The sequence below is a fragment of the Vicia villosa genome, linkage group LG2 (assembly GCF_029867415.1).
Source record: "Vicia villosa cultivar HV-30 ecotype Madison, WI linkage group LG2, Vvil1.0, whole genome shotgun sequence".
NCBI lineage: Eukaryota > Viridiplantae > Streptophyta > Magnoliopsida > Fabales > Fabaceae > Vicia > Vicia villosa.
Genome location: NC_081181.1, coordinates 155175138 through 155187262, shown reverse-complemented (window position 1 = coordinate 155187262; position 12125 = coordinate 155175138). Strand labels below are relative to the sequence as shown.

Here is a 12125-nt window from a genome sequence, read left to right as displayed (position 1 = left end):
GAGGATAAAGTAAGTGTAACAGAGATGAGGATGTTGCGATGGATGTGTGGCAATACTCAATAAAATAAAATTAGAAATTAAATTATTAAAGAGAGTGCCGGGTAGCGCCTATAATAGAGAAGATGGTAGAAAATAGACGTAGGTGGTTTGGACATGTAGAGAGAAAACCTGTAGATTCTATAGTAAGGAGAGTGGACCAGATCGAGAGAAGGTAAACAATTCGAGGAAAATGAAGACCCATAAAAACTATAAGAGAAGTTATCAAAAAAGATCTAAAGATTAATGATATAGATAGAAGCATGGTCCTTGATAGAATATTATGGAGAAAGTTGATCTATGTAGCCGACTCCACATAGTAGGATAAGGCTTAGTTGTTGCTATTGTTGTTGTAATCGTTCTTGTTGTTCAACTATTATAATCAACAATTGTGATTAATCCATACTTTTGCTACTAACTAATATAGTTTTTATTGGACTAAACATATTAATGTCTAAGATATCTAATGGTATGGAAAAAGAAACAATGTTTTTCGGATGAAAAGAATTTTTTGCTAATTTTCTTTTTTGACATGCCTCACAAGTTCGTTTGATTTATACTTTATATTAGGCAATTATTTTACGAGATCAATCTTGTTAATCTTATATACTAATCTCAAACTAGCATGCCCTAATTGTGTGTACCACAACCATATCTATGTCTTCACTAACTTGAGGCATTTCACCTCTTAGTATTCAAAGGTTAGATAACTTGATTTTATAAACGTTGTTTCTCCTATTCCACTAAAGAGGACTCAACCATCTTTTTTTTACTAATAATCTTTAAAAACTTTTGATTGGAGACTCCTTCATAACTACTACCACTTGATTGACTTATGCTCAGTAGACTATACATTATTCCTTCAACTAAAATCACATTATTAATAAATATAAGAGATCCATCACCTAGTGCAATGGATCATATGATTAGGCCCTTCTAATTTCTTATAAATCCCACTATACCTCATTTTCTCATCTTGAGGCTTGGGAACATACACATTTCTCATGTCATGTGTCGCGAGCATCCATTGTTTATGTACTGTGATAGGTGTTTTAACTTGGTTTCTAAAGAGATCTACAATATCAACGATTTTCTTCTTAGGTACCCATTAATCCGTATACTTGTTCCTTCAACCAACCAATCCCAACCTGCACAGTCTCATGAGCCCTCTCATTCCGATGTGAGATCGATTATGTTGCCTAGAAGTTTCCAGGAGTGTCCCATTGTCATGCCTCGTGCACCGACAATCACTCCCTGCTCCCGTCGGCCAAACTACACCATACTAGGAGAGGTCTATCTAGTTCGTTAAATGCCCACCAACATCCGCTTGGTTTAGACCTGAACCACATCGTATTGGGAGAGGTCTAGCTCTGATACCATTTATAATGCCCAAGCTGCTTTAAAGATTACCGACCGACCCCACAAACCAACACGAGTCTTTTTAGCATATTTTGTCCTCACTCATACGTTTTTCAGGAAGCTTTCCTAGAAGGTCACTCATTCAAATACTAATCCAAGTCAAGCATGCTTAACTATGGAGTTCTTATCTGTTAGGTTACCAAAAAGAAGATGCATCTTGTTGGTATAGGTAGTACCAATTAATCCTTATAAATATTCATTCAACCATGTAATCATATACCTACACAACCTCAAAATAATTTTCGTTCATTCTGATGTTAGATTGTTTTTTTCTAGAAGCTTCTAAGAGTGTCTCATTGTCACGCCTCGTGCACCGAAAACCACTCCACGCCCTTGTCGGGATCGAGTGTTACAACATGAAAAAGAAGTTTGAAATTAGGTAAAACCAAAGTAAGAAATTTAATCATAGTATCCTTTAGTGCTTAGAATGCCCTTGCAGTCTACTAATTCTAAGTGAAACCCTTCGACTTTAAAAAGTCTATCAAGGGACTAGTAAGAGTTGTATAACCTTAAAAAAAAGCGACAATAATAACCCGTCAAGCTAAGAAAACCTCAAAGATTTGTAATTGAAGTAGGCACGGGCCATGTTGTTAGAGCCTGTAGTTTTTTTAGGTCAACTGCCACCCCTTCTACCAAAATAATATGCCTAATATTACCAATATGGTTAACTCCGAACTCGCGTTTGGAGGATTTAGCAAACAATTTGTGTTCAACCAAAATTTCTAACACTTGTTGGAGATGTTGCAATTGGGACTTCCAATCCTTGCTAAAAACCGTAATTTCATAAAACAACAAATACATTCTTGCATATAAGTGGTCGAAACACCTTGTTCATGGTGGCCTCAAAAGTTGACGGAGAATTGGTGTGTCCAAACATAATCCCTAAAAATTTAAGCCCAACCACGATCCGAAAAGCTATTTTAAAGTATCTTCTAGTGTAAGTAGTATTTGGTGATACCCGGAACGCAAGTCCAACTTAAAAAAAAACAAAGAGCCATGGAGTTCATCGAGAAGTTCATCAAAGATGGTGGCATATTGGTGAAGTAAATGGGTACTTTGGCTAGGAACTCTATTTTGGTTTTGGTGTTCGGGCCAGGTTTGTCCAAGGAAGCAAGGTGGAATGAATGGAGAAAGTTTATGGCTTGGGAGAACATAAACCTATAAAACTGAGCAAAATATGCCATGGTAGGGGTCATAGAAGTAGATTTTTTGAGTGTGATCAATTTATTGTTATAGGTAAATTGGATGGAAGAAATGAATAGTCAGACAGAAAAGAACCCAAAGTTTGTACTCATTAAACATCTAAGATTAGGCCTGTTCCATGAATAGGTAAGATAAAATGAGATGTGAAAAATTTTATTCAACAATTATCACTTGCACGTCGTGACAAAACCCACTATATTAAATGGAATCTCCATTGCCCATAATCACCGAGAAGAGAGAGTGAGCCATAACTTGAATTCCAAGAAGAGAGAGTGTGTCATAACTAGTAATTCAAGGTTGCATAATGTTGTATATCTACCTGAATGATTGAGAATAATAACCCTGACTCCTTAATGTTAGCATTTACACGTAGAGTTTTTAGAGATGATGGACTTAATAGCGTTGAATGGGAAAGCTGAAAGTGTTCAACACTCCGAGTCATTTCCTTTACCACGAGTGTAACAACATATTCAACCTACGAATTGGGAAAAGCAGAGGCCAACTTCAGCAGATTCGATGGTTCCAGGGATAACTCCTCCTCCTCCAATAGTAGGAGAAATTTCTTCTTCAGACAATGATGACCAGAGTTGAACTTATCATCACAATTAAAACAAAGCCCTTCGGTATGCTGCTCATGCAACTTTGTATGAGATAACCGGAGAATACAAATATGAGACAATAAAGGGTTTCCTGTTGGACCGAGCAATTAAAAAGCGTTTGATTTCGTGGAGGTCATGAATAAGAAGGTTTGGAATCCAAAATTTTGGCCTCAACAAACTTCTCCAATCCAATTGCTTGAGTAATGGAGAGAGGCTGCAGAATTGCAAGCTCACGTTGGATGAACCACACAACCTTGAAATGAAACAATTAAGCAACGATTTTGTTGAAAGACCCAAAATCCTATTGAGGATCATCTCAAATTTTTGTTGGTACATTATCACGGTTCTGGATTGATGAATCTTAAGCAATGATACTTGATGATTAACATAAGGTGAATGATCAAGATGTAAGTCCAACGCACGAGTGAACTTCGGCCACATCGATATTAATTGAGTGGAATGGAGCCATTTCAACCATCCAAGAGTTGGGCCTTGCATGAAGAATGGAACCAAGGTGAGTCTTTGATCATTCGGCATGTTTGTGAGTTCAAAATACTATTTCTCTTGAAATATCCAATCAAGAGGATTAGAACCATCAAAAGGGAATAATCATACCTTGGCAACTTTGGGAACATGAGTGAAAGAGACACAACCATTACAAGAAGGTTTGTGGTTAACATATTGCTCCAGAAGTTTTGCAATTTTTGTCGCCATTATTGTGCATTAACGTTTAAAATATAGTTGCATTTCTTTCAAGTTAGCTAAAATGTTATTAAGATTCATTTTAATTTGATTGAAGCGAGGAGGCATGGTTTTAGTATTGAAAGCACCAAAAATGAGTTAGAGAACTCCATAAAATAAGGAAAATTTTAAAATCCAATGTAAAATTGGGAGAAAATTTTCTGCCTTTCATTCATGTAAAAGATGGTTATAAGAAATATGGAAATTGTTCTAACGAATTTCCTTGATTAGCTGATCAAGTGTCAAGTGTTAACGTGATTCATTCTTGTGGAAGCTTCCATTACATAATTAAAAATGTAAAGAAAAAATTAAAATAGCAAGTGGTGGCAACCCTGTAGTGATTTCAATAGTCAAAGTCTTGCATCCAAATAAGGGGTTTTCTAGCTCTTTGACTCTTTCTCAATACTAAGCCTCCATCCTCGTTAGGCGCAATAACATAAATTTGGTTCGAATGAGGCTCACTTCGTATCGATAATTTGATAAAATAACTATTCTCTTTATTCTACATATCAAATTTCTTAATATGTTTAAAATTTTACACGATATTCATTTTAAAATATAGATAATATCAACTTTACATATCAACTACAAATTAACTGGGTTGTGCGAATGCACATATTATTTGATTTTCTTTTGAGATTACTTGTCCGATTTACGAAAAAATAATTTTTATTTATCTATTGTTTTTAAAGAAAAATACAATATTAATTATAAATATACTACAATACTTCTCTTCACGAGGGTGGCACCAATTGGATCAATAGGCAGTGCTCTCTACTCGATGTATGTTGCATTGGGCATTATTCAGGATAGTTGTACATTGCCTATTATTACCATGAATCTAACTTATGAGTTTGCTACGCATAGGCTTCTCAGATTTTTCTTTTATGAAGGAATGATTCACCCTAGACGATTTGATGCATATCAGCTTAGACAGGACGCATGCTCAAGGGTTTTTCTCTCTTGGGACGTGTAATATCTCTGATGTTTTAAATTTTTCTAATTTTTCTCCGTCCAAGATGACATACCATTATAAAAACGACTCTTTGTTCTTGGATTCTCCCTGATTTGTGAGATCAAAAGTTCGAAATCTATCCTCACATATGGACGGTCAATGTGAGGTCGATGATAAATACTTCAAACTTGGCCTGGTCATTGGTGGTAGAAAACTCAAAACGCAGAGATACTTTAATTATAAGGCCGAATTTATTTTCTAGAATGAGTTCAGCTTCACTTCCATATTTTTTGGATAACAAATTTGTATGTACCACCTAGGTATAAATAATTGCTTAAGTGTCACTACGCTATGAATTCTATGAACATTTGTGCCTTTAAGGCTTTTCTCGACTAGTAAGAAACATAAAATCCTGACATTTTGATGAATTTATTCAAATTTGTTAGTATTCTATTCAACTTCATGACTTCTTTCTTCATTTTTGGTACTTCCATCTGGATGACTGGCCCGTACTTGTCTGTATTCAGTCATGAAAGGGCATCACACTAAACTTATAGTTGGATTGCTCGATCATGAAAGCAATTTTCTCCTTGTCCGACTTGAACATTGGTGTTTCATTGTATCCAAAATATGTATCCATAAAATGTTAGAAGCTTGTATCTGACCGAATTGTCGACCAACTTACCTATGCTTGCGAACAACTATGAGTGTTTGGGACACATTTTATTAAGATCAATATAATAGAAGCACATTCTCCATTTTTCTTTAGGCTTTCTTGACTAGCACCATATTGGATAACCACTCGGTGTATTTTAATTCATAAATGAAATTAGTGTTCAATAAAATTTGTACCGTTTTTACTATCGCCCCGACCTTCTTGAGAGACCATTGTTTTCTCCTCTAGGACACATACGGGCGTTGGGATAAATTTTTCAGTTGGTGACTTATTTGTCACACAAGGAAATATGCATGGTATCTCGTGGAGAAAGTTGGTGACTTAACTGCATCTAACACTTCATTATCTTCCTTGCCTTTTCCTTTGGGAGTGACAACTTTTAATAAAGGGTTCTTCAATATTGCTTCCTGTATTCAGTGTGCTCTACAAAGGTTAGCTTTGACTACAATAAATTTTCCAGAATCATTATGTTATTTTATCTTCAGTCGGATAGGGGAAGCCACAACGTCTAGGGCCTCCAAGAATGGTCAAACAAGAATTCAGTTTTAGATACTTTCACATGGAATAAAAAAGAAACAAGCATTCAATGTCCTTTTATTATTTAACTCTAGCAAGGAGATTGGTAAGTAAACATGTCTGCACGAATGAGTGGAAGAATCATTGAACACCAAGAGACTATGGTCTCCGCTCCACCTCCAATCTTGTTTTCTTAAGCCAAGCTTCACAAAAAATTTGAAGCACATCAAATTATAGGAACTTCAATCATCTACAAGGATACTTGAGACAAAATTATTAGAGATGGTAGTGTTAATAATCAACGAATGTGTTGCATTCAGAGTCCCTTCCATCTTCTCGTGATCCCAAAATCCTATCATTGATCATTCCTCTTTCTAGCTCTTGTTTAGGGAGGTTGGTTTAACAGATCCTTGTCGTGGAGGTTCAACTTGTCTAAACAGATCTCCACTAATCGTGACTATGACGTATTGTTGAAGAAAAACTTAATCTAGAAAATTTTGAAGGTTTTGGAAGGAGATTCAATGTTATTTCCATCTTAGTGTATTGATCAAAACATTTGATATTTGAATTGGAGGAAACCTGATTGACTCAAGAAGGATCTTATTCAATCAAATATCTGATTGTGTAAATTCGTAGAAATTAAAAGTCGTTTCTCACAGACGGCGCCACTGTTCGGTTCGATAACCAGATTGTTGATGTAAATCCTTAATGCGGTGGTGCGAGCTGCTAAGATGTAATTGCACAACAATGGCGGAGCCAGAAATTTCAGGGGGTCTGGACAAAAAATTTACACCCTGTTTTTATTTATTATACACCTTGTTTCTATTAATTTTGCCTCTAATTTTGTCAAAAAAATTGCCCTTGATTTTGTCCAAAAATTTTATACCCTATTTTTATTAATTTTGCCCTTAATATTGTCTAAAAAAATACTAATCTTACCCCAGATGTTGTCTAAAAATCGACTATTAGTGTGGGTAGTATACAACGAAAGGAGGAGTTGAGCCCAGACGCGTGCCCAGGCTCGCTGGGCTATAGCTCCGCCCATGTTGCACGGGTTGAACCTTCAAGATTAGCACTCCAACGCCGAAGTCAGTTTGTAATAGATATATTGAATTATGGATCAAACCGAACTTTTTTGTTGTTCATACATGAAGTAATATTTTTTAAAATAATTTTTTAATTTTCAATATAATATTAATTAACTTTTTAAAATCATATCCTACAAACACTATTTTTAAAATATTATATTTAATTTATGGCCTGTTTGGATACACGATGGAAAAATGTCAGACCCATATTTAGTCCAGAAGTTACTCTTTGTAGCTTTTCATTTTTACGGTGAAAGTGCATGTAGACGTACGGTGGAGTAAAAAAAAAACTAATCGAAACATACACTTATGATAGCTAATAGTTAAATATTTGATAAAATAATTATTTTCTTTATTTTATTTATCACATTGCTTAATAAATTTAAAATTCTTAATTAAATTAATTTAAAAACAGAAATAATATTAATTTTATGTATCAAGTATAGCAGTGTTTTAAAACCGGGCCAGTCATTAAATCGGCGAGGGTACTGCGTCACTGGTTCATTGGTTGAACCACTTGATCACTGGTCGAACCGCATGACTAAATCGAATTAAACCGGAGAACTCAGTTGAATAAACTGGTCTCTATTGCAATACTATATAGTTATTAAATCGGTCGAACCAGATGACTTAATCTCTAAAAAAATATCACAACACCTACAAAATTTTATAATTTTAAAATATCATAATTTTACGTGTTTATTTTTTACATTCAAATTCTAAATATAATCATCACTCACAACAAAATAATACAAAATATAAATTTAAATAAATTTTAAACCAAATTTAATTGCAAATAGGGAAAAAGTCATTCCAAATAAGGTTTGAATAAAGTCTAATTATATTTTAATTATATTTTTTATAAAAAAAATCACGAAAACAACGTCGTTTTGTACGGAAAAAAAGAGTATGCATTTGAACCACCGATTTTCTAAAACCGCCGGTTCACCATTTTTTGCTATTTTGATCGATTTTGGCTGGTTCTCACCGGTTCAATAACATATCTGGTCCAACAATCAGACCAGACCGGTGACCCCTCCGATTCCACCGGCCGATTTGATCGGATTTTTAAAACATTGAAGTATAGGAACGATAATATACACATATAATTTGATTTTGTTATACTTTTCCTTTTGATATTTATTTAGAAAAATAAGTTTATATTTATTTTATTTTTAAAGATTAATACAATATTAATTACTCCCTCCGTCTCACAATAAGTGTCATCTTTTCTTATTTTATTTCTCTCAAATTATTTGTGCATTTAAAATATCAATGTGATATTATTTCTTTCCACTAACTTATCCTTATTTATTGTATTTTAATTCATTTAAGTACTATTATTAATAAGGTTATTTTAGGAAATGAGACTCATTTTATCATTAAAATCAACGTAATTAATCATTTTTTTAAAAAGTGTGAAAATCTCAAACAGAAGCTTTTGTGAGAGGGAGGGAGTATAAATTTATTTTAATACTTTACCTTATAGAAAAATTATCAAGAATAATAAAATTTTACTAATTAATTTATTGTCTAAAAAAATCAAAACAAATATGTAAAATAAACATATATGTAGTTTATTAAATCGGAGGAATTACTTTATTATCTGAATTGACCAACATTTATTATTTTTTTAATTAATTGAGTTTGACTAACAGAGTAGTAACACTTGTACGCTGTAACTCTTTTCTTTATAACCATAGTAACACTTGTAACTTCAACACAATGCATGAGTTTGTTTTGCGTAAATAAAACATTTCTTGTCGCATCACTGTGAAACCGCTACTTCAGCTACTTCTTTTATTTAACTCATCTCTCTCTCTCTCTCTCTCTCTCTCTCTCTCTCAATCCACAGAATCAAAAACCCTAGTTCCAATGGGGAGGAGCAAGATCTCCGAAAAGATATCCGAAATGAATCTACGGCCAGCAGCCGCTGATGAAACCGGCGAAGGTTTACCATACGCGCCGGAAAATTTTCCGGAGCCAGGTGATACCTGGGGATGGAAATCAGGGAAGAGACTTCAAACCAACGGATTATGCTTTCAGGATCGGTACCTTTATTTACCACTCCGATTGAGTCAGACGGAGGAGAATGGAGGATCTAAACGCAAACAACGCCACATCTTTGCCAGCAAGCTCTCCGTTGAACGTTACATTAAGACCACTTTTCCGGACGCTGATGTGAATAAGTTTTTCGCTTCTTTCACTTGGAGGATTCCGGCAGCTCAGCCTTCTACCAACGGTACGAACACCAGATCGTTTGTTAAATTCGATTCTTTTCATGTTCTTCATTTATTGCGAGAATTTAGCTTTGTATCTACCGATCTATTCATTTTGATTTCAATTTCATTAATTTTATGGATCTATAATGGTTTCAATGCGTGATTTTCGTTTTCAATTTTCGGATGTAGTAAAATTGGGGGATTTCATTGCATTTAGAAATTAGATTCTCGCTAAGTTCAATTACACCTCCGATTTTCTGAATTGATGGTATATTTAATACTAAGCTCAGTTCAATTACCCTAATGCGTAATTAATTTGTATTAATGTGTTGGAAATGTAGTTTTTTTTTTTTTTTTTTCCGTCTTGAGTTGATCAATTTGCTTAATTACTATTGTTGTTTAAATTGTATGGTAGGAGGCAATGTGGTTCCGATAGCTGCTGTGCCTCTTCAACAGATACCACAGTCAGGAGGAGATTATGACTCCGAAGACTGCAGGGCTAATACTCTGCGGTGTAAAGCGGGGAATCAAATGTGCGACAGCCTGAACTTTGGAATGACGATAAAATATTCTCCAGTCATGTCTTGTGATATATGTTGTTCTGAGTCTGGGTTTTGCCGTGATTGTTCCTGCATTCTTTGTTGCAAAACTGTTAGCACTGCTCATGGCGGATATAGTTATATTAAGTGCCCAATGAATACTGGTGCGGGAGTATGTGGCCATGTTGCTCATCTGGAATGTGCTCTGAGGTCTTCTTTGGCTGGTACGGTTGGGAAAAGTATTGGTTTAGATGCTGAGTACCATTGCCGAAGATGTGATGGGAGAACTGATCTTGTCTCTCATGTTGAAAGATTTGTTCAAATATGTAAAAGTATCACTGTTGATTTGGATGATGAGATTAAGAAGAAGGTTTTAGACCTTGGTGCTTGTCTCTTGCGCGGTTCAACTAAGCCTGCCGCAAAGAAGCTTCTGAATAGTGTTGAATTGGCCATCTCAAAGGTAACTTTCAAATGAGTTTAGATGATAGAAATAAAATTAAAAAACATCTTTTTTGTAATCTGTTGCATATTGTAAGACTTATTGTGACCATGTTGATAATTTTGTATCAGCTCAAATGTGTAACCAATGGTGAAAATATGAAGAAGAGGAAGAGAGATGACAGTCCTATGGCTCATTCTGAAGGTAAATGTCCTTTCCTAATCCCTAGCTGATTAGTTTTTACTTGCCACTCACATCAATGGTTGCATGCTTATAGAAATGTACAGCTGCATATATGATATATAAGTAAGTTTTTTTTGCTCTTGTAAGACTTTACACACAGACAGTGAATGTTTATGATCTTTGACTTTTGTGACTGTCAAACCTACTGATCTTGTAAATTCATAGTATTTCTTTGTACCCTTGTATTAGAATTGAATATTTTGTGCTTACGGTCAGGCTTACCACATCGCAGCATTGATCCAATGGAAGTAACAATGAATGAAATCCGTTCAGATGCTAGTTTAAGGGAGGAATTTAATGACTATCATACCCGCTCTTTGAAACTTCAAGCTGAGATTGATGAAGTTCTGGTGGGTCTTAGAAACTCGCAAGAGCTTGAATATATGGTGGCAAAAGAAAAACTCAAGGCACAAAAGTTGAATTTGCAGAACTTGTATGAGCAGCTAGACAAAGTAGTGTCTGAACTGGAATGCCCTAACTTAGCTCAGTCAGAGCCCTTGTACCGTGCTATCAGGGAAAAGAAGGAACAGATCAGACGAGAAATGGTGAAATTTGAAGATATGAAAAAGGTGGCAAGTGGTTTTGGTATGACTTCAAAAGTTATTTTAAAGGAACACTTTGGTTTACAAATGGCAGATTAATTAGGATTCACTTTGGAATAGCTTCTGCTTCATAGAAACTTTTCATAAGTTTAGTGAAGTTTAAAAAGAAAACTAGTAGATGATGTTCAGATAGAAACTTCTCATAAATTATTTCTGCAATAAGCAGGTGTCTAAAATGCTTACTCTCAAAGTTGTGTTTGACTCTTAAGTTAACTCTTACGAGTTTAAAATAACTGCATGTAAATTCTCATTTGGCACACTCTCGAGAGTTTAAGTAAATTCCGGTAAAATCCGGAAACTTTTGATTTTACTGGCTCAGTTTATGATTAAGTTTTATTTGTCTAGTGGCAACCACATAAGCTTGGTATTTTTCTGCAATTTTATTTATTTAATCTTTTTTATCAAAGACAATTATTCTATCAAAACCCTTAAAAAAACCTATCTATTCTCAATCAATGTTTGCACTCTAAAATATCATTTTTAAATTTTATTACATATAAAAGAATAAAAGAAGTTGCAATTTCATGTAAAACATTACTTTCAGGTAAAAAAGTTGCTTGTAACGTAGTTGAGGCACATTTTCTTCCCCTTCAACATAGTCTTGTACAATTTGAAATTATGTAATGTTGTCCTCTTTTTACTTTTTGAAAATGCAAAACTCACTGAAAATATCATATTCGTCGAAGAAACACTAACAATTTTTAAAAATGGAAGTTTATACTTGTTTGTTTTGTATGTTGAATCAATTATAAGCATAATCGAAATGAAAAAATGAAGTCTATACTTGTTTGTGTTGTATGTTGAATCAATTATAAGCATAATCGAAATGAGTTGAACAACTTGATGG

At 34.4% G+C, this 12125-nt stretch overlaps 1 protein-coding gene across 1 annotated transcript; it reads left to right on the top strand.

Annotated features, from left to right (window-relative positions):
• Positions 1–8992: 8992 nt before the first annotated feature.
• LOC131652601 (protein OBERON 1-like) lies at positions 8993–11588 on the top strand. The gene is made up of 4 exons (XM_058922508.1): positions 8993–9475; positions 9871–10454; positions 10565–10637; positions 10893–11588. Exons 1-4 carry the CDS (start codon positions 9109–9111, stop codon positions 11315–11317), a joined length of 1449 nt encoding a protein of 482 aa, XP_058778491.1. The 5' UTR covers positions 8993–9108; the 3' UTR covers positions 11318–11588.
• The last annotated feature ends 537 nt before the right edge of the window (positions 11589–12125 follow it).

What these genes read in the sequence shown, in the direction of transcription:
- LOC131652601 (XM_058922508.1), top strand. Translation starts at nt 9,109, where the DNA reads ATGGGGAGGAGCAAGATCTCCGAAAAGATATCCGAAATGAATCTACGG. An exon ending in TTGAATTGGCCATCTCAAAG is followed by an intron (nt 10,455 to 10,564) that starts GTAACTTTCAAA and finishes ATTTTGTATCAG; the next exon opens with CTCAAATGTGTAACCAATGG. An exon ending in TCCTATGGCTCATTCTGAAG is followed by an intron (nt 10,638 to 10,892) that starts GTAAATGTCCTT and finishes GCTTACGGTCAG; the next exon opens with GCTTACCACATCGCAGCATT.